Source organism: Leptonychotes weddellii, chromosome 12 (genome assembly GCF_054177405.1).
Source record: "Leptonychotes weddellii isolate Sample4059 chromosome 12, ASM5417740v2, whole genome shotgun sequence".
Lineage (NCBI taxonomy): Eukaryota > Metazoa > Chordata > Mammalia > Carnivora > Phocidae > Leptonychotes > Leptonychotes weddellii.
In genome coordinates, this window is record NC_138380.1 from 39009779 (window position 1) to 39037517 (window position 27739).

Genomic DNA, 27739 nt, shown 5'->3' on the forward strand with positions numbered 1-27739 from the left:
TCCTCCACTCCTTATCGACTACCTGTTTCCTCCAGATGCTGCTGGATCCCAGCAAATCAGTCCGAAAACCCTGGCTGTTTTGTCAAATTGCTACATCTAGTTGGCTCATGCTGAAGAAGCAACAAACATATGTCACATCAGCTTTATCCTGCAGCTGCTGCCCATCACAGAAAGACCAAAGAAAACAGAGTGTATCCCTGTAGGAATCCATCATACAAAAAGGCTGGCAGCAACCCAGAGGGTCAGCCTGTCCCACCCAAAGGCACTAGTCAGGACTCTACCTAACTGGACCGCAGGGACTCCTAAAAACCTAAAACCTGGGAAAGTTATTTGCTGGGTGTCTCTCACTCACCCCCCTCACCCCGGGTGCTTTCTCAACCCTTGTGGTCAGGAAACATTCTCTGAAAGATATCTCAGTGGAGTCGACCCGGGCTGGTGCAGGATTCCTGTACTAGAATCATAATCCCAACTCTGGCTCATCTGCAGTGTGAGCTGTGTCTTGCTTTACTTTTCTGAGCTTTAATTATTTCACCTGTGAAATAGGTTTCTTGAGAAAACCTACCTACCTTAACTCACAGTGTGGCTTTGAAAAAACTGAAGTTCAGGCTTCCCCTAATTTATGAACACAGTATTTATTCATAAAATCATTGTTAAGAGGTGCTATTCTAGATGCTTCGAACGGTAGTGAGAAGTCAGACACGATTCTTGCCTTGAAGAAGCTTAAAGTACAACAGGAGAGACAGCCATGTAAATAATCAACAAAACTTCAGGGTAGGCAGGAGTAAGGGTTATAACGAGAGTGACCAACATAAGTCTTCGAAGAACAAATGATTAATTCCAATCAGGCGACTAGAGGAGGCTTGAGAGTGAAAGGACATGGAGAGAAAAAGTAGCACTTCAATAAATACCATTAACGTGCAAGAGAATTGTGTGAAAGCCACAAAAACAATAATCTATAAATGGGAGTTGACCCACTGTTAGGTTTTGTACCAATAACAGAACTTCAATTGTCCCAAACCCCTATTTAACATGTTGCTTCATCGAGGAATTTACCTATATTTATGTTTCTATTTGTACATCCTTCTCTTTCCACTAACTTCAGTTGGAAAGAGTTTTTCAAAAATGGGCCTCCATGTAGAGTCACTGGAAGAGTTTATTAAAAATGGAGATTCTCGGTCTCCACCAGACCTTGGAGTCAGAGTCTCTGGAGGAGAACCCCTGAATCTGCATTTTTAACAAGCCCCCTCCTGGTTCTTAGGCACATTACAAACTGAGAGCCAAGGCAAAATCCTTACCACTGACCTGTTAGTGTGAGATAACATAAGCAGTCATGTTGAAGTATCTGGGTGAGGACCAGGAAGAGGGAGGGGCCGCCAGCCACGGGGACTCAATTGCCTGCTCCTGTCACCAGTGCCCAAAACTCCGCTCGAAGGGGCTCCCCGCACACGCACACGACTACTGGTTCAATCCCACGTTCACACTTTTATTTTAGACTCTAGTGATAGAAGGTAGTTTGCAAACTAGTTCCATTATCTTATGTTACACTAAACACATACATATTATGCATGTGCATGCACACTGGGGGGTGTGTGTGTGTATAACCTATCACAGTCATGGAATAATAATTTGTTCTGATTAATCAAATATTCCAACCAAGAGTTAATATCTGTGGCTTACATTAGTTCATCAATTTGCAAAGAACTCTAGAGCAATATAAGCTATCTAACTTCAAAACTATCTGGAACATAATTTAATCTTTTTGTTCATTTTTTTACAAAGTGTTTTTCCAATCTCACAGTGCCTCAGGCCACTAGTAACATAAATGCTCAATAAATATGTGCTGAGTTTAATGACCATCAATCATTTTCCTCCTTCAGTCCTGCAACTCAGCTCCCACGTTCCCTGCCGAGCACACACCATGTCCTGTGTTCCCTCTCGTTGGTACGAAAGTGAATGCTTCCCTCTCTACCTCCTCTCCACCCCCACCACCAGCAGAAGGGGTCTGCGGATGTACAGAGAGCCCGGTAATTCAGAGCTGGGGGGGCCAGAGATTGAGAGGTGTTCATGTTTCACTATTTCACCACATTTTAGGTTTAGTATATGATCCCAGTGTAAATTCAGCCTTAATTTAAAGGCCCCCTCATTCAGATACATTGCAATAACCTGTCAGAGTAACTCTGTCCAGTGAGAAAGTCTTAAGATGCTCAAAGTATGAATTAGGTTGAACCACAAAAATTGCTGTTTCTTTGATATTCACCAAATATCAAAATTTTCATACACTTCAACCAAACACCAAAATCTGGGAACTGTATACGTCTGTCACTTGGCCAAACAGCATGTAAATTACTTTAAGCAAGCTTCTCTTTGCCCTTGTCCAGTGTATGGTTTATACAAAATAGGAAAAAAAATGTGCATGTTTTTAATAAATCCCAACTATTCCCCTACACGCACACACACAAGCACTCACAAGAACAAGGAAGCCACTGCTCTGTGGGACATGCATGCCCAGCACATCCCAGTAAGGAGAAAGAAAAGCTAGTTCGTACAAAGGAAACCACCCCTGGACTAATGAGACTCGAGAAAAGGGCATATCCCTGCCCCCTTCCCGGCCATCCAGCTTTTCCCCAAATTCTGACTTGAGTCACCTCGTAGGGGAAAGGAATTTCCATCCCAGTGCTCACCTATGTGCTAATGGGACTGGGAGCTGACCTCGAGTGAGTCCACCGGGCACAGAACCATTGTCTCACCAGTGCTTGAAAACAGGAAATCACCACATCTCAATTCCAATCGGCCCCGTTCCCCGCAAGAAGCATAAACACATGTACATGGTGAGACCCTAAACTGTTTTGGCATAGCAGATCTCCAGCGGGAGAATATCTGATTAATCGTTCATGTCCTCTCATTCAGAAAATAATGTCCCCCCCCGAGACCAAGAAACACTGCTATGTGAAATGTCTTGATGCTACTGCTTTTACACTCTAAATCCACAAGGCAAGAGAGACCCAGCAGGCTGTGAGAGCCTCCAGGATTTGTGAATTTTTGAAAAGTAAAGGGACAGAAAGAGGCAGTCAAACATGGCACAGACAGACTTTACCAGAGGCAGAAGCTTTAAGCACCACAGACCACGGACACAATGCAGGTGCATCCGACCCAAGAGCGAGCAATTGTCATATCTTGCCTCAGACACTTCTGCTTAATGAGGAAATAAAATCGCAAAGGAATCCCCCCGGTATTTTCCAATAAGAAGCTCTAAAAATAAATATGAAAAAGGATGCAAATGTCATTACTTTGCTCACTAAAAAGAAAGCAGTGAGGGGTGAAAGGAACCTTAATGCCATTGCTGGGGTACACAGATTTCTCAGAGAGAAACCTAGGAAAGATGAAAGAAAGAAAGAAAGAAAGGAAAGAAAGAAAAGAAAGAAAGAAAGAAAGAAAGAAAGAAAGAAAGAAAGAAAGAAAGAGAAAGAAAGAAAGAAAGAAAGAAAAGAAAGAAAGAAAGAAAGAAAGGAAGAAAGAAAGAAAAGCAATGTTTATAGAGAAAGAGGAAAAAAATTAAGATAAGGAACCTAAAAATGCCTCTCAATGAGGCCCAAAGAAATACAAGAACAACTTTGGGCCTTCTGGTCTTCATGCCTCCTTTCTGTGGGCCAGGCCCGGTGGCCCAATCTCATCTTCCTGAGGTCACCCACAGCTGAGGGGGCCCGCAGCACCAGCCAAGAGACCCACTGCACAGGTTCTAAAAATAAGATGCTCAGACTACGCCTGACAGCCTCAGGGGCCATGAAAAACCATCTAGCCAAAATCTATTTATCTGATCAAGAATACAAGAGCTATTTGGAAATGCCTGCTTTTATAAGTTAAAATGGGCCGACTGTCATCTCTATTATTTTTATTATTACTGTCATTCTCCTTGAAGTGTCTCTGGGGCATCATCACTCATGCTGCAGGTCCTCTCCCAGAGTCACTTGACGGTTATTCCATCAAAGAAGGGCATCTGGGGAACATGGTCTCGTCAGTGGAGATGCTACTTGTCCCACCCTTTCATTTTCTCTTGTTGAGTTACCTGTGTGAAATCTTAAAACTGCCATTCAGGTTACAGACCTACCTTTGAACTTCTCATTTGGCAGATCTGGGTTAGTACCACCCATTACCTAACATTAAAAGAGAAGAAAAAAAAACCTCATTACACTACACGACATGTACATACAATAAGGCCTTTGTCCTTCAAAGAAAAACATAATTTTCAACAGACTCAGCTTCCAGAAGCCAAGGGAGCTAACATCCAAAACCCAATATAAACATTAAGGCTTGTGTCAAGGTTTTGGAGCTAGCCTCACTGGAAGGGGGAGGAAATGACTGGCTGGGGCAGCAACAAGGATGGGGAGGCATTTTTCATTGTGACTTAATGAAAGCAAAAGTGAGATAATCCCAGATTCTTCCCTCTCACACCTCCTGAACTGTCATGCACATTGCTGCATTTGACAGCAGGATATTCTCTAAGAGGGAATGTTCCTTTTGTCACAAAGAAAAGCCGGTCTTAATGTCTATAGGACTCTAAATTTTCAAATGTGAGTACATTCCTTTGAAAGGGAAAAGTGTGTTTTTGTAATGATTATTTAGGATGTCTTTTATAGAGAGGGTTGACCTTCTGTGACAAACTCTCTGGGAGAATCGTGTTTTGGAACTTGGAGTTCCATTCTAGGGGGAGCTAGCCCAAGTGTTAACAACCCAAACTATAAACAGGAAACTCCAGGCTGACTCCTACTCAAGTCCCAAGGTTGTGGACCTCTCACTGAAGATACGGAGCTTGCAGAGATGACTGGACGAGGTTCTCAGACTTTCAGACTTCATCTCGTAAGACATAAATTCACCCAAGTACCTACACCACGACACAGAGCATGCTGGTGAAGAGAAGATGACGCACACCCTCAGAGCAAGTGACGGGATTGTGGGTTGCAAACATTCAAAGCTGCATGGAGTCCAAATCCAGTCACATCAGTGACTCTGGGATTAACCTGGAGAGGGTGAGGCCCCACACCATGGGCATGCAGGAGTGACTGTCGTCGGTCAGAGAGCAGGACTCTGCACGCTCTCAGACGGAGGGGCCTCACAGGGGCCAGGCTCAGCACGTCCACTCAGGAATTAGGTTTACATCCTTGCCTCCCACCTGCCACCTCCTGATTCAATGGCAAGTGCTGAAAAAGGACAACTAGGCCTCACTACGAACGCAACGCTGTGATCTGTCTGTAGATGGGCGCCAACCAAGCAGGTGAGCCTTGGAAGACGAAAAACAGAGCAGCCATCCATCTTGCTAAGTCCCAAAGACGACCAGCGTTTTCCATCTTCTATCAGAAAAGATAGCAGTCACGTCTATTGAAGCTCCTTGTCTACGCTGACAGAAGTTCACAGTAAACATATTTCACAGGTGTCGACAAATACTGAAATAAGAACAGTCCATTTCATCACTTCTTAAAAGCATCGCATCAACAGTGGTAGTGGCAGGTGGTTATCGCCTCAAGAGGGCTTACCATACTCCAGACCCTGTTCTGAGGACTTTATAGGCTTGTTGTTGTTGTTGTTTTAAGGTTTTACTTACTTATTTATTTGCGAGAGAGAGAGCACGAGCATGCATGGGGGGAAGGGGAGAGGGAGAAAGAGAATCCCAAGCAGAGCCCAGGCTGACCCTGAGACCATGACCTGAGCCAAAATCAAGAGTCGGACGCTTAACTGACTGAGCCACCCAGGTGCCCCTAGAACTTTACACGTTTTAACCCACAGTTCTGACCAAAGCCCTATAATAAAGACAAAGAGATACAGAATATTAGGCAATTCACCCAAAGCCTTACAACTTTTAAGGAGTAGACATAGGAATCACTACACTGTTGTTCCTAAAAAAATATACTTATTAAATTATCTGCTAAAAACTGGTTTATGGCATACACTTTACTTTCTTCTATTCAAATTCTTGCCCTTAATAATTCCATTTATACTCTTAACAAAGGCCTTTCCCAAACATCAGTGCATTTAACCCACATACATCACCTCAGTTAATGGCTCCAGTCAACAGATTAGGGTCTGCATGATTATTCCTCTTTAGAGGTGAAGCTGAAGGGTGCACACACCATTGCGACTTGCCCAGGACTCACAACTAAGGCTCAGAGAGTGCAGGTCACCTGTTCAGTGATGCACAGAGAGCAGGTGGCCCCCACGAGACTTGAACCCATAATTTCAGACACCAACACTGCCACTCCATAGCTATACTTCAATGACAAAGCAGATATTAAACATTTAGTGAAGACAGAAAGTACTTTTCCTGAAGATCTAGCTAAGGGATTAAATTAGATCATAATATTTTTTAAAGCACCGTTAGCAGTTTAATAGAACAAACTTGAAAGTTTATAATGGTAAGATTTTATGTTAGCCAGACTCTTTCATATTGTTGCTCAATTAAAAAAAAAAAAAAAAAGCCTCGTGGCCTTGTCCATTTTGCACTTAACTATAGAAACATTCCAAAGATGTTTGGAAAAGTATATTGCTTTTATCCATGAAATTAGTTTTGTTTTGGTACCTTTTAAAATTTCATGTGGTATTTATTCACTTTTACTAAGATCTTTCCAAATCAAAGTTTGGAAAATTTGTGATTCTTGCTCTAAATTTTCAAAATCCCTACAGCAATCTTAGTTCTGGATTTCTATCAAACAGGGTTCCAGCAAATTCCTCATCTACGATGAACTCTATTCCATGTGAAAACGTAGAGCAGGTACTAGGGAGGTGGACACCATCACTGATTGTTTCCAATAGTCCGATAAGATGATGAGAAAGTTCTTTCTTTGATATTCTCCCAGAATCTTCAGTCTAACACTGCAATATTTATTACCACTGGTCTTTCTATTCTTCAAACATCTTCAGCCTTGGTCTGTACTTTCCTGGTTCTGCTCCTTCTCTTATAACTACTTCTCAATCTCTGTCATGGGTTTCTCCTTTTCTACCCTTCCCTTAAATATAACCCTTCTTCTAATTACTCTTGTAGGCCCATTGCTTGAAAGCTCAATGTAGACAAATAATTTATTCCCAAAGTGTTGAAGTGTATTTCAATTCAGGCAGTTAACAGATGTCTCTGTCCTCTGGTCCTGATTTCTCTACCAAGCCTACTGGGCCCTTCTACCTGGAAGGTCATCAAAGCCAACTCATCAGGCCTAAACTCATTCTCACGCACCCACATCAGTGACCTCTTCTCTTCCTACATTGTCTTTACCACCGGTAGAACTCTCGAAATTCCCTCTTATTCACTCCATCTCCCACTTCTGCCATCTGTTCTATTGTCAAGTTCTATCAATTTGGGCTCTGAAATTCCTCTGCAAGTCTAGGGGTCCCAGCACATTGATAGACTTTTTTAAGGGGGGCTACACAATTTTGACTATTGTATAAAATTTGTGCTACCACATACTATCATGGCAATATCTAACAGATGCAATAATTTGCCAAATGAGTCATGCAACAATAGAGAGCAAAAATGGGATTTTGAAAAGGCTGCTCTGGAAAGTAAACTCTTCAGGTGGCAGCACCCTGCTCTAGAGGCACCAAGTGATTAGCAAAGTGACTGCTACAGATACACCCTAGCGCATCACTCTACCATAATGACACTGCATTTTAACTCCTGTCCTGCTGGGTGTGGCCTGGAGTCTTTTAAACCACATATTCTAGAACTGGAAGGTGGTTAAAGAAATTCAAAAGAATGAGCAACATTGGTTTACCCCCATGTCTCCTTCCATTCCCACTGCCCATGCTCCTTGCTCTCACTGGCTTGCTGCTTACTCTCGCCTGACCTCGCCTGACCGCTCTCAACACATCCCTGGAGGCTGCTGTCCAAACCCCAGCCTCTCCACACTTGAAACATGCCCACGGAAAATCCTCGAGGCACTTACAGAAAACACATCTGATGGTGTCATGTGGCTGCACCAAAATAGGAAATCCTCCCAATTACATGAGTGGAACCGATCTCCTTATTATTGCACCCAGCTTTCTACCTCCAGCTTCTACCAGAGCTTCGGGCGCGTGGGACTCGGCCCACTCCACAGTCCCCAGGCACACACTCCTCTGTGCCCTTCCTCCGACAATGCCTTGCCAAGACCAGCTTTCCTCCACCTGTCAGGGTCCCAGGTAATCCAGTCAGAACTCAACTGCAACTCCCTTAGTACTTGGGTTCAAGTCGATTATAGTGCTCTTTCTGTCACTCCTGTGGAACTTATTTATGCCTGGGTCTTTCTCCCCCATTAGGTTGTGGGCAAGAATCTGTCCTGTTGGTCTTTGCCTCCCCGAGGTGCCCAACCAGCACAATGCTTCAAACACAGAAAAGGCTAAAAATAATAAAAATAAAATGGAAGGGGAGAATGAAGTGTGGAGAGAAGGAAGAAAGAATAATATTATTGAAATTATAACCTGCTATCCCTAGTGCTTTGAGTAGTGTTTTATAGAATTAGATCTGGGAGTCAAGAGGTCTTAAAATATACACTCAGCTCATCTGCTGATCTTAACTAAGTTCAACAAGCACACTTGACCGCCCGGCGCCATGAAAGGTGGTGTTATTCGTCTTCTTTTTATCACAAAGGAGTCAATATACCATCAGCTGGACAGAAGTGCCACAGAAGAGGGTGCGGAAAAGTGATATCCTTTATTGGTGCCACAAATTTCTATTAATTCACTTTATTTTCCATCGTTTTGCCTTGCCTGACTTTTCTAACTATGTCTTCCTCTTCTGCCTCACCATATCCATATCCCAATCGGCAGAAGGGCTCCCCTTCCTCAGCATCATTTCCTACACTTAAAACACAGTTTACCACTGGTGTGCACTTGAAAGGCCAGAGTGTACGAATGAAATGAAAGCATCTTTGAAATGGGATGGGGATGGGAATGGGGAAGGGGAGCACACGAGGAAATAGGCAGCAAAAACCCACTCAGGTCTGGAATGGGGTTGAGAGACTTCCACGAGGCGGGCCAGGAAAATCCCCATGCTGCCAGACCACTAGGCAGTTTTTCCAGAATTACGGCGCTCCTGAGTCCCAACTCTATCCCTCTGCCAATAAAAGTACAAGTGAAGGTGTCCCCACAGGCATAGAGATGTAAATACTCTGCAGAAAAACGAGGCCCCTCTTCCATGGAAAGTTTTTTTAGTGTTTAATGGAGAGCAAGGGGAAAACTTACACCAGGGCTCGCAGACCACTGGACCAATAAGGAAGCCGTCTAGATCAGCCCAGTTCAAGTCTGGAGGGACAGAAAAGCCCACAAATGTTCCTGACTTAGCCCTGTTCATTCATAATGATGGGTGGGCTTGGAATCATTATCCCCACGCTTTTTCTTCTTCTTTTTTTTTTTTCTTCCTTTTCTGATGAAACTTTGCATCCTACTCCATGTGAGGAAATAAGAATTTAAACAATAATGTCATCATCAACAACAACAACAATGAATCATTCTAGAGAGCTCACTCCATGCCAAACTCTGGGCCAAGCCTTCCATGAGGCCGCTCACTTCATTCTCCTGGCAGCTCTCTGAGCTTCGTATGGACGTTCATCCCGCTCTCCAGATGAGGAAACCAAGCCTTCAAAAGGTAAGGCGACCTTCCCAAGTTCACCACCAGTGAGTGACAGAGCCTAGATTGGAACCCAGGCCTGTCTGATGCCAGCACCCAAGCTCTTTGCCAAAATATGATGCAATGCCAGACAAAAGCTGCCTGAACTGCGGGTCTTCCTTTGAAAGGGCCCCCTAAATTCCAGAATTGGTGTGTGTTACAAGACCAAAATCACTCTAACCACCCCCAAAGAGAGCCTCTGTCAGCTTTGCAGAGGTTGAAATAATTCTCTGAAGCCCTTGGAAGTGTTTATAGGTGTTTTTAAATAGTAAACAACTAGTAAAAGCAAATCAGTTTAGTGGAGAAAGCACTCGATTCACATCCCCGTCTGTCTCTTAGGAACGGTATAACCTCAGGACATTTGCTCGGCCTCTCTCAGCCTCAGTAAAGCATGGGTAGAAATAACTGCCCCAGAGCTGGTACTGGTGAACTTGCCAGCACAATGCTATAAATAAGTTACCTCCCCTTAAAACTGCTCTATTCAATACACCATCTTGTGGAAAGGAAATTAATCAGAACACCTTCTAAACAGGAAATAAAGAAACAAACAAACACATCCCGATCACTGCCTTAGTGAGCATCCAAAGTCTAAACATGATACGAAACAATTTTCAAAAAATATGGCAATCTGTGTATATGCGCCATACTAAGGGCAGAGCATCTGTCTGAACACATGTAGACTACTTCATATTCCCTTTCTCTCTCTCTCTCTCTCCCCACCCCCTCACACACACACACACAAATTGAATCCTGATACAACATTATCTCCCTCATTCTCAAACATGTGCCTAACACTTGTTCAGATAATAGATATCTACTCTCTAGCCAGTTAACTTAAACAATAAAAAAAATGAGATTTTTACAGAGATAAGGCGCCCCAGACAACCGAAGATGCCGGTAGCTACTTGTTTAGTGACAGAGGATTTTTGTGATTAAAAAGTAGAAGACAGCAGACAAAGTCTCCTCTGTTCTCAGCACTTGGTTGACTCCAAGATAGGTGGAGGCGCCCTTCTTGTAACACCAAATTTCACATTGCTTTTTATGAGCAGAGGGTCCATTTCTACATTGCACCTCTGGATTTAAAAGAGGAAATTTAAACCTCAGAATAATGTTTTTTGCTGAACAAATGTATGCCAAACTAAGCTCTGACTGACTTCTGGTTTTCTGAGTCCTGGCCCCCAAAGTTTTCTCAGGTTTCCAGTACTGGGCCAAACTCACTGGCTTGTCCTGCTTCCTTCTATGTGACAGTTAGGTGGAAAGGGACAAGAAGGAGGAGCACCACCTCCCTGGCACACTTGGTGGATTTGGGGATGCCTAAAAGATCCCAAGAATTGCTCTGGGTTCATTATCTGAAGGTGACTTATCACCATACTTCAAGAAAGGCACACCTGTGTGTTTTCCTAGGCATTCTGGGGGGGAAATTCCAGCAGAAAGGGTCGGGGGGGAATCATACAAAACAGCAGTAAGTCTGAGCCTTTTCTTCCCCAGCCCCATAAAAGACCATTTTTTAAGGTGGGGAAAAGCCACGCTTTGCTTTCTAACTAAACAATGGAGCACTTGCATGTTTAAAGTGCCCACCAGATTCCCTCAATTTCATGACAGTGGTCCAACTTCTCACCTTCCCCTTGAATAGATGAACTGAAGCTTTTTGACTCCTACACTTTAAAACTATATCCATCACCAGCTAACAGACAGGCTATTCTTGGATCACAGCTGATTCTGGCAAGATGCTGGGCCTTAGCAGATGAGGATAAATGAGAATACAATTATTCAGTTCTGCTTGCCGTGGCCACTGCATCCGCTGTCATCCTCAAAATTCCCACAGAAATGAGCTCATTCCACCTTTAAAACATTTCGGAGCTTAAAAGTTTAAATCAGGCCAAGTTGATTTTGTGGGGTTTTTCAAGCTTTTACACCGTAATCATATACAGGACTTTGTGCCACCTATTTCCTCCCAACTGTAACATTTTACGTCTTTTTTAAGCATACGTTGAGGTTAGCTTTTTTTTTTTTTTTTAGTACATGTTATGAAATAAGATATGAGCTTGTGCTCAGCTTTAAGTACCTTTTTGCCAAAAGGCTGGACCAACACAAACTAAATATGACTATTTTCTTTATCCAAAGTACAGTTTTGACTATTACATACCCTTTTAATGTACATACATAAAACTAGCTCACAACTAAAGCTCCCTGCAAGTCAACTGAAATCATAACGAGATTTTCCTTTCATATAATGTGATTAACAAATGTTAGCTAACTGAACTCCAAAAAGACTCAAAAGAGAAAAACAAAATAACTCACACAGTACCAAGAAGTAAAATAACTCAACAATTTAATTTTTTCTTGCTTTTTCACATCTTTAAGCAAATAGCCTGTTCCACTCGATTATAGGGATGTGCTGCTCTAGAGGCAGATGAAACCGAGAGCTAGTTCCAGCTCTATCTACTAAAATATGAACTTCACAAGCTAGGAGACTCCTTTAGCCTCAGTTTCCTTGTCTGTAAAATGGGGGTAAAGGGCTTCAAAGGATTTTTGTGGAGGTTAAATGAAATAATGTAGGCTTAGATAAGTGCCAACAATATAAATGTTGCTACCACTGATATTATCTATCTGCTAAATATGGCTACCTTCCAACCTAAGTGTAAAAACGCCAACCAGCCTCACAGCAGGCTGGGGTGCTTTGAAATCCTTGTTCTGCAGTGGATCCCTTGGAAACTTACAAGAACACACACAAATATAGAAGTGGCCAATCCTCTATTCCTTCTCAATTTTATCAAGTCATTACAAATGTTTGGGAAGCACTAACTATGACAGCTGGGATCCCATAATCCTACACCCCTGCAAGGTCAGGTTAACATATCACTGGACCTTTTGGCTCCTGAAAGAACTCTGAGGCATCTTACAAAGTAACAAGTGAATTGGATGGCCAGAGTCGTGACTTCACCTGTTTAGAAAGGATTTCTGACAGCTTTCACTCAAAGCAGATACCTCTAAATGTTAGATATAAATGAACCGATTGTCCTTCTGAGCTTAATCAATACTTTTCCAGGATAAGTAATCATTCCCACTTGAATTCCAATTCATTCATCTTTTCTCTTCAGATTCATTCTTTTAGCTTCAAAATGGCAGGATTCTAACATCTATCTTATTATCAGTAAGGCTGTGCTTTCAGAGAAAGGCACTATTTTCCACCCTGAGGAGAATACTGAGAAGGGGGATTGTTCTGTATAGAATTTTTCATAATGTTACTTGGGAACATACAGTTTGCAAACTGTATGTTTAAACTTCATGAGTAGTAAGACTGCTGAGGAGTAAAACAGTATTTTCACATGTGGAGCTCCAAGCACATTTAAATGTTACTCAGGAATTCCCCACCCCCAAAATCTTAAGAGATTAAGATAAAATAATTCATTCGTATTATACAGATAAGATCAATGAACCGGGAAGGTTATCTCTCCCTCTCCACCCCCCCACCCACACACACACACACACCACATTTGTAAATATAAAATGGATACAAAATTTAAACACCAAGTTTCTTCTCAACAGGTCCTTCAGTGAAGGATCACTAATTAACATGGCAACTCATAAACAAAATCCAAAGAGCCCCTCCTCTCGGCTTTTACTAAGGCAGCAATATTTACCATCTCAGCAGATGTACTGGCTTTTTACTTCTGTCTGTTGATTCCCTTAGTCTTCAGAACCTGCTAATCATCTGATACAGGCATTCACCTTCACTCATTTATCATTTTGCAACATTGACCTCATCCCTTGTCATGAAAAAGTTTGGGTAGTTTAAACCCAGATGGCTTGGCTTTCCCCTAAATTGAGAAGATTCCCCTCCCCAGTTCCATACAGCATGTTGATCTGATAACTAGTAGTCATCTATCACTTTGGGGCTTTGCATTTGACTGCCTGAATGTTCTTCCAGTAGGGTTTTGTGACGTGTAGTTCTTAGCCAAGTTTTGCCAATGGCGATTGGCATATAAAACACTCTGAAGCAAAAATTTTGCTCCTTGTGAGTCCCTATTTCATCTCAGAACTTCTTGTTCATATAACTTAATCTCCTCCATGTGGCTACTCATTCGATCTTATCATTAACTCTTAAACTAAAATAAATTGCAACAAATTATGCTTTTGAATCTATTGTCACTGCCAGTGTTAACTAAGCAGCCGACAGCCAAGTGTCATTCTCTGTTAGGGATAGAATGTCTTTTCTGACTCATGCTTCCAGATCAGAAATATAAAGACTGTTTTTGAGATTTTAGGGTATAAAACAGGCAAAGAAATCCAAGATTACATCTTGTCCTCAGGTTTCTTCTTTGTAACTGTCACCTCTCTTACCCTTTGTCACATATCTTATCCCTGACCTTTATACTTAAATGTTATCTCATCATTTTCTCACTAAGATGATAGAACCAAGGCAGAAAGTTTGATGGCACCTATGATTTGGTGGCAACAGCCACTCTGGGAACTAAGAGTGTCAACAGTAATTATCACTGGGACAGTGCTGTACAAAGTCCATCTTAATTTTTTTGTCAAAAATAAGAATCCTAAGCCTCATGAAACATAAATTACCAAAGTTATAAAACTCAGAAATTCAGCTGAATTCAACTCACCAGCTATGTGCAGTTTTGTAAGGACTAAAAACAATTTTTAAGATCTGGTTATATTATTACGTTTAATGGATTCACCTTGTCAAAGGGAGTAATTGACTTCACATTACCTGATCTCTATACTTACCAAGCAGACACACATTATACAAGGATTGTCTGTGATAAATGGAATCTGGAGGACTTCACCTTCATTTTCACACTTTGCAACAGAACCTGAAATGAAAAAAAATAATAATCAATTTAAATTTTGTTTAATGGCATTATTGCAAACATCTAATTTTACACTAATCTTTTTTTGAAGCAACTACCAAATTCAGAAATCCCTAATGAGTTTTAAATTATCAAACTCAACAAAAACAAATTTCCCCCCCCAAAAATAATTAAATAGTTTTATTTGAAGTTTTAAAAAAAGACTGTCGTATAGAGATAGATTTTCTGCTCTCAGATGGCTTAAGCACAAATCCAACTATTTCACTGAATCTTTAATAATACTCCTCCTTGATGAAGGTATTTCAACTAAACACATACCCCCATATGCAAAAAAAAATTTCAAAGTGGACAATAGGGCTGAACAAAACTCAGGACTGCGTCAACGAACAGGCCTTTATATGAATCTGCCTCAGATTGTCTTGAGTTTAAATCACTTTTTGAAACAATCTCTCGCCTCTTCTCTTAAAAATTGACTTAATATTTTCTTTTCTGCACCAGGTGTCAGTAAAGTATGTCTTTCAGAATAGCGGCTGAGGTCTTCACCTGCCTGAAAGCATACCATTATTTTATTCTGCTAGTATTACCCTTTTTAAATATGACGGTTTCTTTAAATTCAAAGTCTGGAGAGCTAGTGCTTTAAAAAAGCACTGCGAACACAGAAGCTATATTGGAACCTTACAGAGTGAGAAAGAAGGATGTGTGGGAAACGGTGCGAATTTTTTCCTTGATATGCACTGGAGGAGAAGAAATCAAAATAGGGGCTGAGGAAAACAACAAAAATACAGAAATTTCTCAAACTCAAACAGAAGAATTTCTATCATCACTATATTCGTGTTAACAGCCTCTCGGTCCTCCATCCCTTAACCTACTCACTGCCTTCCCACCCCTTAACACGGCGGACTTCGCTTCATCCCCATCGGTCAGCGAGTGGCAGGCGCCAAGGTGCTCGCTCCCCACCCTCCCGTCCCCGGGGCAAGCCAGCGCCTCCTCTCCCAGGTACTAAGCCAGTGTCCCGGAGGGCCGGTCCCTCCCGCCCCCTCCCCTACCTGTCAAGAAGGAGGAAGCCAGAGACATGGGGAGCCCCGAGCAATTGAGCAGCAGCAAGACGCAGCAGGTAATCCCGGGCGAGCGCCGGCAGGGACGCTCAGCCAGAGCCCTGACGCCGGAGAACCAGAGCATCGTCACCTGGAGGGAATCCCGGGCGACTGCAGGTCCCGCGCCGCCGCCTCTGCTCCGCTACCGCCGCTCGCAGTCAAAAAGGGCTCTCAGCCGGCGAGTCGGGAGACAGTCCGCGAAGGAGGGAGGCGGGCGCCCGGGAGCGGGGGGGTTGGGGGGGAGCGAGGGGTGAGGGGCGCCAGGGAGGAGGGGTCCTGCGGCCAGGCTCCTCCAATGCGGCTTTTTTTTTTTTTCTTTTTTCTTTTTTCTTTTTTTTTTTTAGGGATTTGCTCGCAGCGGCTTAGTCGTCGGCCACCCTACGCCAGAGATGGGGCCGGGAGGAAGGGGATGTCGGAGCAGCCGGAGATAGGCCGAGCAGAGAGGCTGCGCTGCCGACTGCGCACAGCCGCTCCGCCGCCGCCGCCGCCCGGGCTGCAGCTACTGCCCGGGGCGCTGCCTCTGCGGCGGCCGCCGCGTCCTCCACTCCTGCATTCCCCACCTCCCGCCGGCCCCGCCGGCTCTCCGCCCGACCCGCGCGCGCGCTCGCTCCCGCGCCCAAGACAGGGGCGCACCGGCCGCCTCCCGGAACCCGCTGGGGGCGCCCGGGCGCAGGAACCCCGCGCCCCGGACACGTCTCAGCCGGGCGTCCAGCCGGCTCCCCAGCCCCTCGCGGGAGGCCGCCAACCCCGGAGCGCAGGTCCGAGCCGGGCAGGCGTGTCTCCACCGCCCGGCGCGCTCGGTGCCTCCTCCCTTTCCCGGGGGAACCCTCCCCTAACAGGGGATGCCACACCACTCCTGCTCACGCCAGGGTGCCCCAACCCTATGAGAAAGCAGAAAATGGGGCGCAGGGGCGCCTCACCACCCTGCTGTCTCCCAGGTGCCCCCAGCTTTGGGAAGGGGCGCAGGAGGGGCCCAGCAACTTTTCACTCCTTGCTTTGCTTCCCTCTGGCGGGGGCGCACCAGCGGACTGCCGGGCTGAGCGCACAGAGGGGCGAGGCGTCTTCGACACCAGTGTTCTGGGCTTATGTGTCTGCGCGTCCTGACTCTAGGGAGGACAGAAGTTGAAACGACATGCAAGGTCGATTAATAAAAGCACAGAGGCGAACGCTTTGGGCCCTTAAAAAAGAGGAACAGTCGCTCCAAGACTCCTCCCTTCCAACCTCTGGCTCATTGGGGCGGGGAGGTGCTGTTTGACTAATCATTCATTCACCCGCGAAAGAGGGAGGGACTTGCCGGGCGGCTAATCTCTGGCGGGCGGGGGACGCCACGGCGGCCTCGAGAGCTTGGAGCTCTTGTAGCCGTCGCAGCCTGGCTGCGCCCTTCTTGCCTGTGCAGCGCTGGGTGTCGGCGAGCCCGACCGCAAGCCCCGCGGATATCCTCCGTCCGAATCGCGGCCTTCTGCCCAAGCCGTACCACCCTCTGCTCAAAGAGGGGTTGCAGTGGAGGGGGGAGGGGAGAAGAATTTTTGTAACCAGATTGCGAAGGCGCGGGTTGGCATTTAGGGGACGTTGGTCAAATGTTGGGATCTGATAATCAGCTGTCCTCGGAGTTCACCCTGGGTAGCCAGCTTCCTATCCCCAAGGATGGAAATCAGGTCCCGCGTGCGCTGATCCTCCGACAGATCACGTCTGGGTGGATCCAAAGGGCAAGCACTAGCCAAGCACTTTTCTCAGCAGGACGCACCTAACAGTCTCCCGGCAAAGACGATTGTTTTCAGTCTCAGAAACTATACCTTTAAAAATAAATTAGTCTGTTTGCTAACCCATTTAGTCTAGTTCCATCTTAAACCCTCCATGACTGGGGGGGGGGGGGTGCTGTTTATTTGTTTTCATGTTTTAATGCGGCATTGCCAAAGTCCCCACACACCACGAGCTGATAGGAGCACATTGCTCTGACATGGAAAAAATAAGGGAAGGGAAAGCTATCATTAGCTTAGCACGCTCCATTTCCCTCTCAAAACAGATTTTTAGTGTAAAACTTAAAAGAGAAGAAAGATTACGTGTGACTGTTTGGGGTTTTTTTTTTTTCCCCTCAGATGACTGCCATAGCCAGGCAGCTTCCTGAAAATCAGAATGTGTTTAACGTGTTTACTAACCATAAAGAAAGAGATCGTAAAAAACAAAAACAAAAACCCTCTAAACCCAATCTTACTTCCCAATCCATAGTGACTAATTAAAAAATAAAAACTTTTATGACTACAGATCAGTACAATCAGTTGAAACCACTACCTTCTCAATCTACAAAGATTCTCTCTGCATGGGGTTTTTAGATAAAGATGTTACTCACAACTTAACTAGGGATAAGGGGGAGGCTGAGAGACATTTTATCACCCCTGACTTGAGCAGGAGATTGGATAAACACACATTATGGAACTGGAGGAAATCTGAAGAGGACGCAGGAGTTACTCTGATGTGCCTTCCTCCCTGGCACCAGCCATGCATCCTCAAAGGTTTGGGTGACAAAAGTATTAATGATGGAATCTAAGTGTGTGTGGCATTTCTCTAACCAGGGGCACGGTGCTTTGGGGTGCATTGAAACTCTCCCCGAAGGAACAAATCCAAAAACCACCTGGAAAACATTTTCATATGCCTGGAAGCTTACAAATGGGAGAAATGTACAGAAGCCTTTGGCAAACCTGTCTCCTCTTCCTGTTTGTTCTAACCAGCTGCCACCAGTGATTTCCCTTGCTGCCTTTTCAGCAATTGGGGTCTACTTCTGTAAGAGCATCCTTCTCCCCAAAGGGCTTATCAGAACGTGTCTGCACACATTCGCTGCTGCGGCCACCACCCCTTCAACTGATGGTCTATCAGCTGCCGACTGGTCTCTTATCTGCCCAAAGCTGAGATATTCCAGGGTCAAAAAAGAAAGAAAAGAAGGAGGAGGCCTCTGAATAACACATAAATCTGCTTTCACAATTAAAACAAATGGTGGTACCATCCAAATCCCAAAACTCTCTTGACTGAAATCAAAAGAACACAGTGTGTGTTTGGCTCTGTTTATAACATTTTTAAAGGAGAAGGAGATAATGGGGCTCAAAGACCATTGTCTAACTCAGGACCATTCCATTCGCAGTTAGACAAAGTGCTGTCTCATCCTCTTTAAAATAAAATATTTAACCTAATCCGACTAAAAGGAAATCAAGCCTGTGGTAGTTGAAATTCTCATCTCCTTGTGAAACTATGACACTGAATTTGCACTGAAAAATCCAACCAAATATATAATTTAGCAAAAGAAATTGCATCAACCCAGCTTCCTAAAAATAGAAATAAACAGATCCATCAAAAAGGCAGAAGGGTAAAGGAATTGTGATACCAACCACTAGGGAGGGCCAAAAGTATTCCATAAATGTGCGAGGGTTTTGCTTTATAAAAGACATCAGGCTAGGCATTTTAGACTTGATCAGGATAAGTGGTGGTGCTACTAAGAAACTTACTATCTAGTGAAGCAGATAAAGCATGTTTGTAAATGAAGATAGGAATGAATGTAGTAATTTCCCCTTACCTGCAGGAAAATAAGGTCCAAGACTCTCAGTGGGTGCCTGAAACCACAGATAGTACTAAACCCTATATATATATATATATATATATATATATACTATGGGGTTTTGTTTTCTATACATACCTATGATAAAGTTTAATTTACATTAGGCACAGCAAGAAATCAACAATAACTAATAATAGAACAATTATAACAATATACTGTCATAAAATTATGTGAATGTGCTCTCTCTTTCAATATATCTTATCGTACTGTACTCACCCTTCTTGCAATGATGTGAGATGATAAAACACCTATGTGATGAGATGAAGAAAGGCGAATGATGTAGGCATCATGAGGTAAGTTAGGCGGCTATTGACCTTCTGATGATTCGTAAAAGGAGGATCATCTGCTTCCAGACCTCGGCTGACCACTGGCAGCTGAACCTGCAGAAAAAGCCAAACCACGGATAAAGGGGCATTCCTGTGTAAAAGAAGGAGATGACAGGCCCTGCTGTGGAAGTTTAAAGAAGAAATTAAGCTTCCTGGAGGAGGTGGTACAGAAGCTAAGCCTTGCAAAAGGAGAGCTTTAGTAGGTGAAGCGCAACATGGCAAGAGTAGAGAAGAACAATCAGGAGACACACAGTTTATAAAGAGAATGGGGAGTAGTCACCCAAATGGCTCTCTCTGTTGGCTGAGCAGGAGCTGTGGGCAGCCTTGGAAATCACGAGGAATCTAGAGGCAGCACTTAAAGATTCTACCCCAGATAAGCAACATGAAGTTTGCCATGGAGATGGAGTAAGTGCCTAATTCTTTTTTTTTTCTTTTTTATGTATTTTTTTATTATTATTATGTTATGTTAATTGCCATACATTCACCCCAAAGATACAAATGTAGGGATCCAAAGGGGTATGTGCACCCCGATGTTTATAGCAGCAATGTCCACAATAGCCAAACTGTGGAAAGAGCCAAGATGTCCATCGACAGATGAATGGATAAAGAAGATGTGGTGTATATATATACAATGGAATATTATGCAGCCATCAAAAGGAATGAGATCTTGCCATTTGCAGTGCCTAATTCTTTAAAACAACCAGACTACATTTCTTTAGAAAGGAAATTATTCCTGCAGGCATATTCAGCAATCTGCACAAGTAGCATTATTAATGATGATATGGGAGAGCACCATTTCCACCTGCATCTGTTTGAAAGGGATCGGGTGATGTGGCGCATAATACACATGAATCAGTTTCTCAACCTCTGTAGCAATGGCTAGATGATTCTTCTTGGGATGAAAGTAGAAATGCTGTTTCTATTTTTTTAAGCACTTAGAGATCATATAAACCAACTTCCTGCCCTTTCACTTTAAAAATGAGAATCTGAGAGCTACGAGGTAAATGACGTGCCCAGGGTCACTCAGCTAGTTATGGCATAGCCCATTTTCACAGAGTTCCTCTGGTTCTTGGACATAGGGCTTTCTGTTACAAATGTCCTGCCTTCTTAAGTCATAGGAATTATAGGAAAGCACCACTGGATGTTTTAGATACAATGCAAATTAAAATTACAGAGTTGACACAGTAAGTGTCAACTTATCAATATCAATTGAACTGAACTGACACCAAGGAGTTCTAAGACAGTAAAAAGCAGACCACAACCTAGCTCACCAGTTGTACAGTGAATGTGCTCTTAGATCACTAGACTAAATGTTAAAGACCTGCACTCTCTTCTGGGCTTTGCTACTGGTTTGCTTACTTTCTTGTCCTTCGGGAAAGGGTGCCTCCACCATTGCAGCTGGTGAGAAGTCCTCCAGATTCTGCCAGAGGGCTCTCCTGTCCTTCCAAGAAGTCAGAGGCTCTGAAATTACTTCTTCGTGGGGGAGGGGAGAGTGGGGACAATGACAAAAGCACCATTATTGGTCTATTTGATTTAAATGATGAATATTAAAATTGGCTTGCTAAGTCGTTAACCTGATCTTTTTCTCAATTAATTATTTTCTCCATTATTTGTAACCTTAAGGTTCTTTTCATATGACTATACTCACTAAAGAGCTTATCCATTTCTAAAGCAGGGCATTTTGGTGAAGACGATAGAACTGAGGCATTTTTAGACACAGTTGCATCCAAATAACAGAATCACTATTTGTTTGTTTGTTTTATCTCCGAAATAATATTGTAGTATCTGAAGTCCCCTTCACTCCCTCCCTGGCTCTCACCCACCTCTGACCTTACCACAACCCCTGCCTCAGGGATGATGGTACACCATGAGTAATGAGGTAAGGTGTGCCTGTCTCACATAGTACTTACTCACTTAAATACCCGTGAGCCGAAACACCCACATTAGAAGAGCTATTTTTCAAAGATGTTTTCTAATTTCCTTCAACATCTAAAATATCTAATAAAGAAATCATTTGACATTGGAGATTATAAAAATCAGACATAAATTTGACTCCATCACTAGGTAGGCACCAGGGTTGCACATTTATAGAGAATAATCTTTGAGAAAAGGGTCTTCTTCTCCACATTCTCTCTGGGAAATCACTCCCCAAACCCGCTTTGCCCAGTCACCAGCTTCACTGGCACCAAAGCTGCAGCCCTATCTATCTGGAGTGGTGGATACAGTTGAAGGAATCACAACACAAACCTCAGGCACCAGGATATTAAGCTAATGCCTTGCTCATTTTGTGCGAGGTTTTATAAGCTCTCCTACAAGACTTTAAATCAGTCTCATTTGGAGTAAACATCAACAGAGCAGAGAAAATCACCATTGCCTCAGAACTATTTTTCGAGATTATCTATAGACTCAGAGAAAAATTGTTCAATACTACCTACCTAACAATGTATACCACCAGGATGCTAGTTAACATGTATGAGACTGGCAGGGACTCCTGGCTGTCCCCCAGTATCCATTCTTCCTCAGTACAGAACCCCTAATTTGTGCAGTGCATATATGGCTTACCAGCAATAAACACCTCTTTCCTCAGCTTCTCTGACAGGTAGCGACTCCATGATGAAGTTCTGACCAATAGAATAGAATGGAAAGTGTCTTGTGGGGGGGCGGGCATACTCTTCCTTCTTCCTGATGGCTGGAATATAAGCATAAATAATGCTGCTGGAACTCTAGCAACCACCTTGTCCCATGAAAAGAGCTTTAATTAAAAAAAAAAAAAAAGCTTTAAGGACATGGAAGAGCAAGAAAGAAGAGAGAAGATTAAACTCGGATATGAAATGCAAAATGAGCCCTGGACTCACTACCTCTGACTTTCTGAACATGAGAGGAAAGCAGTGTCTTTTTCCAGCCCTCGTTAGTTGTATTTTTCCTTGTTATTCTCCACTAAACATACAATCTTCTGAATGATTTACAACTGAAGACAAAGAATAAATGCCCAATAAAAAGCTAAATGTATTAATCTGATATTTAAAGATTGAAGCACTTTCAGAGCCAAAGAACAGATCCAGGATTTCAATCAGCCATAGTGCCTATTTACTTATGTCTAGTGAGTTTTAAGGAAATTCAGGGTAACTTCTTCTTTCTTAAAAAAAAAAAAAAAAAAAACTTTTAAACATTTGTATTCACAGCAGCATTATTCACAATAGCCAAAAGGTAGCAAGTGTTCATCAACGGATGAATGGATAAACAAAATGTACTAGATACATAAAATAGAATAGTATTCAGCCTTAAAAAGGAATGAAATTCTGACACATGCTACAACCTGGATGAACCCCAAGGACATTATGCTAAATGACCTAAGCCAGTCACAAAAGACAAGTACTGTGCAGTTCCACTTACAAGAACCACCCAGAGTAGTCAAATTTATAGAGATAGAAAGTATACAGCGGTAACTGCCAGGGGCTGAGGGGAGGGGGGAATGGGGGTTGTTTAATGGGTAGAGTTTTGGGAGATGGAAAGAGTTCTGGAAATTAGTTACATAATGATGTGAGTATACATAACATTACCAAACTGTACACGTAAAATGGTTAAGATGGTAAATTTTATGCTATGTCTATTTTACCACAATTAAAATGTTTAAGATAATTTTTAAAATAACTTTTATATTTTCTTCTTCATTACCGAATTATCAAAATAATTGGCCCCCAAAGTAGGAAATACAGATTATCAAAGAAAGAAAATGTTGTACTGGTTTAATTTAGGGTTTTTGTTGTTGTTGTTGTTGTTTTTGTGGTTGGTTGTTTATTTTAAAGATTTTATTTATTTGAGAGAGAGAGAGGACAAACACAAGCAGGGTGGGGGGCAGAGGGAAAGGGACAAGCAGACTCCCTGCCAAGCAGGGATCAGGACATGGGGCTCGATCCCAGGATCCCAGGATCATGACCTGAGCTGAAAGCAGGCGCTTAACTGACTGAGCCACCCAGGCACTCTTGTACTGTTTTATAATCTTATTAAAGTGACTGGCTTTGTGCTAAGCAGTTTACATATTACCTCATTCAATTCACCCTACGAGCTGAAGCAGGTACTATCATTAGCCCCATCTTATGTTTGAGTGATATCAAGCACAAAAGATTAAGTAAATTGTTCAAGGTCATACAACATGGAGTTGGTTGAGCTAGAATTAAGATCCAAGTAGGCTGACTTTGGAGCCCATGTTCTTATTAAGTTATGTGAATGTTTTTGTCACTAATTATTCTTTGGCTGCATCATTTTAAATAATTATATAATATTCTATTTTATGAAGGTACCATAACAGATTTTTTTAATTATTATTATGTTATGTTAATCACCATACATTACATCATTAGTTTTTGATGCAGTGTTCCATGATTCATTGCTTGTGCATAACACCCAGTGCTCCATGCAGAACGTGCCCTCTTTAATACCCATCACCAGGCTAACCCATCCCCCCACCCCCTCCCCTCTAGAACCCTCAGATTGTTCCTTAGAGTCCATAGTCTCTCATGGTTCATCTCTCCCTCCGATTTCCCCCCCTTCATTCTTCCCTTCCTGCTATCTTATGAAGGTACCATAATTCTCTTAAATAATCTTCCATCTAAGTTGTTTCTGGTTTTTGACTACTATAAGAGACACCTGAGTGAACATCTTTTTACTATTCATATTTATTTCCTTGAGGATAAATTCATTAATTGGCAGAACAAAGGCATGTGCATTAAGGCTTTTGAATCATATTTTTATACATTTTTTAAAGATTTTTATTTATTTATTTGACAGAGAGAGAAACAGCAAGAGCAGGAACACAAGCAGAGAGAGTGGGAGAGGGAGAAGCAGGCCTCCCGCAGAGCAGGGAGCCCGATGCAGGGCTCCATCCCAGGACCCTGGGATCATGACCTGAGCCGAAGGCAGTCGCTTAACCAACTGAGCCACCCAGGTGCCCCATTTTTATACATTCTTAATCAAGGATTATTTTCCCCTTTGGTCTTAGAAATTTTATATGCCAGACTGATGTACTTGTAAGTCGTCAGGAGCTCTAAGCTATTTCTCAGAGTTATCTTAATAGATGTTTGTAGATGCAGAGGATATACAATTAATCTAAAGCTTGTTAAAAATAAAACACAGTCCATTGACTTTCTAGACTTCATTGATTGTGTGGTGTAAATATTTATTTAAGGAAATCTTAAAACAAATAATAGTGACTTACTTGACCACTATCAGCTTCAAGGCATAGTATCAAGTGCCTGTGAGCTGCAAGATAAGAATCAGTTCCTCCCATTTTCCCCCTCACTCTCTTCCTAAAAGCATCCTCTTTCAACTTGAATTCACAGTAGCTTTTCCTTCCCCAACCATACTTTCCAGTACATCCCATCAGAAAGACAATAATCATATTAATGAACAATCTCAGCATCTCTCAGGAGGCAACAAAATAAAAATTTCCAGTGCCCAAGTTTTAATCCATCAAAACTATCCCATTAACTAGAGCTTAATTTATATAGTAGTTTGCTACCCAGGAGATTATTTAGTGGTCATTACGGAATAAAGAAAACTAATTTCACTAATGTGGGAAGCATTCAAAGGGAATTCTTTGAAACTAATCCAATGACTTAGTATCTAGTCCTAGTTCTGCCACTTGGCATTCTAATGATTTGAGGCAAATTAACTTTGTAAGGCTCAGTTTCTCCATCTAATAAGAGGGTGAAATACCATCACCTCTGCCTGCTTGTCAGGATTGAATGTGAAATCATTTTATAAAGTGCTACATTAAAAAAAGTAACTGAAAACTAGAGATTTGGGATATGAAAGGACCCTCAACAAGCATCTAATTCTATTCCATTATACAACCTCTTCAACCGAGGTTCAAATAAATTAAGTAACTCGCCCAAAGCTGTGGGAGACATGAATTTTTTCCAGGAGAGCAAGGACCTTCTCTGGGAAACATTCTTCAAAATACATGGTTTTACTGAGGTTTGCCAATCATTATTACCCCCTCCCCACTGCCACCGCCCCCATACACTTCTTACAAACAGGGAGATCATGTGGCCCAAGCTGGGCCAATTATAACCACTCATCCTTCTGACCACTTTCATTGGCCCAGCACTGAAAACATGACCCCAGCTCTTCTGGATTTTTCAAACTTGAGCTGGGGTGGTGGCGGCCGGGGGGTGCCTTTTGCCCTCTGCTTGAAGTCTGCCACATAGTTGGCCCTGAATAAATGTTGGTCAACATAAATATTATTGACAATAATAATTGCAAAGTTAATATACTGATATCTAAGTACTATAGCACCTGCTATAATTGATACCTCAACCTAAAGCACTAAAGCTAAAGGTAGATAATTTGGGGGAAAAAGACTTGTCTTGCCGGACCCCTCAGATCCAGGACAGAGATATCAGGAGCCTGTTTCCCCACTCTGGCGCCTACCCTTATCTTCACAATCCATGTCAGTCTCTGCACACCTAGCAATTCATTTTTAAGGGTGTTCAAGGCAGTCAATCCACATATATTGAAAAACTACTGTGTGCATAACAAGCACTCTGTTCCCATTGAAGTAACCATACTTTCACTTTCTTCTTGTTACAGTTGCCATAATTTCCACTACCCTACTTTGAGACATTATATTCTCTAGAATATAGAGACATACAAGGCAGTCACTTATATTTAGCTATTTAAATGTATATATTTTATTTGTGTAAATGGGAGGGAGTAGGGGAGAACCCAACACCTTTATTGAATATTTCAATTGATGTGGGGGGCGGGGAATCAATTCCAAACAGAGGATCTAGTTCCACTGCATTTCTCCTCCCCAGTGAGGTTCAGGATGGAAATAACTGCTGGGCATTAGCTATTGTAGCACTAACAGATGCCATTAAATGGACGCCAGACAAAACAAACAAGTAAATGGCAGTCTATTTATGGGTCACTTTATTCTTTACTGCTATAAATAGCTTGTCCTTTGGGCATCATAACAAGTCTTTGCTCTGTATCACATGTGAATGTGTTACTTTTTGCTACTCAACATCTGGACACTCTGATAAGCATAAGCATAAATGAATTCCCAGATCAGAGTGATGTGAAAACATGCTTCTTCATTTTAAATCACTGAATCTACTGCTCTACTCTTCCATGTAGTGAATTCCCTAGATGGCAGAAGAGTCAGTTTGAAAAACCTGAAAAAGTGGTAAGTGTAATTTTAACAAATTTTTCTTAAGTTAGTGTCATCATTACTCTCCCTTAGGGTTTGGAAAATAATTTCATGATGCTAAATTACTCTTTGATTGAAGGCAAAATTCCTTCAGGTTTATCTAGCAGTGAACATAAGCCAGCCTGGGTGAAGGAATAGAATATTCTGGTACATTCAGTGTTCTAGTTGATAAAATACTTTAGATGGAAAATATATATACTGATTCCCAAAGCATTAGGAAACAATAAAATATAATTAGTATGCCACAAATTAAATTTTTATTTTCATGATTCAAAGGAACTTCAAGATCTTCAAATTCCTTGAAACTCAAAGTGTGGTTGCTGAACCAGCAGCATCTGCAATCCCCGGGAGCTTGTTAGAAATACAGAAACTCGGATCCCATCCCAGATTCACTGGATCAGAATCTGTCTTTCAACAAGGTCCCCAGGTGAACAATATGTACATTAAAGTTTAAGAAGCACTGTTAGTAGGGCGCCTGGGTGGCTCAGTTGGTTAGGCGACTGCCTTCGGCTCAGGTCATGATCCTGGAGTCCTGGGATCGAGTCCCGCATCGGGCTCCCTGCTCGGCAGGGAGTCTGCTTCTCCCTCTGACCCTCCTCCCTCTCATGCTCTCTGTCTCAAATAAATAAATAAAATCTTTAAAAAAAAAAAAAAAAGAAGCACTGTTAGTAACACAGGATGGTCAATTTAAACATGACCTTTGTAGCATAAATATAGCATAAGTGTGCTCAAATGTCGATTAATTGATAGTGTTTTAGTTGGTAAAAACAAGACAGGGCACTTTGTTTTGTAGTTTATCTACAATATTAATTCATTCAGGTTGGCTTGAATGAATAGACATAGCTTAATTTACAAATGGACAAAGATTTGGGCCCTGGTAATAAAGATCTAGCTCACTTTTGTATAAGTGAATATTTCTGCCATAGCATCTTTACTTGAGGAGTCCGGATTTTCAAAACAATAGCTCAAGGTAAGCAGCATTTGTCATGTGCAAACAGAAGCTCTTCGTGACTGTTGATCCTGTTGGGTCAACTCAATTGTATATGCTTTT

The 27739-nt window shown here is 42.5% G+C and overlaps 1 protein-coding gene and 1 long non-coding RNA gene across 7 annotated transcripts in view; one reads left to right on the forward strand and one right to left on the reverse strand.

The window, feature by feature from the left end:
* BMPER (BMP binding endothelial regulator) overlaps nt 1-16085 on the reverse strand; it is a 242622-nt gene extending 226537 nt beyond the window's left edge. For 4 of the 6 annotated variants that reach the window (XM_081800293.1, XM_081800288.1, XM_081800292.1 and 1 more), the window contains exons 1-2: nt 15498-16085; nt 14369-14454 (exon numbers count right to left, since the gene is read on the reverse strand). In XM_081800293.1, the coding sequence (XP_081656419.1) occupies nt 14369-14454; nt 15498-15630 (219 nt within the window). In that variant the 5' untranslated portion in view covers nt 15631-16085. Of the gene's footprint in view, nt 1-14368; nt 14455-15035; nt 15169-15497 lie in introns of those variants that run through there. The other 2 variants (XM_081800290.1, XM_081800291.1) reach the window with 2 other exon arrangements.
* Nucleotides 15113-17791, forward strand: LOC145716516 (uncharacterized). Its single transcript, XR_014139216.1, has 2 exons — nt 15113-15565; nt 15890-17791. It is a non-coding gene; the product is annotated as an uncharacterized LOC145716516 (long non-coding RNA).
* The last annotated feature ends 9948 nt before the right edge of the window (nt 17792-27739 follow it).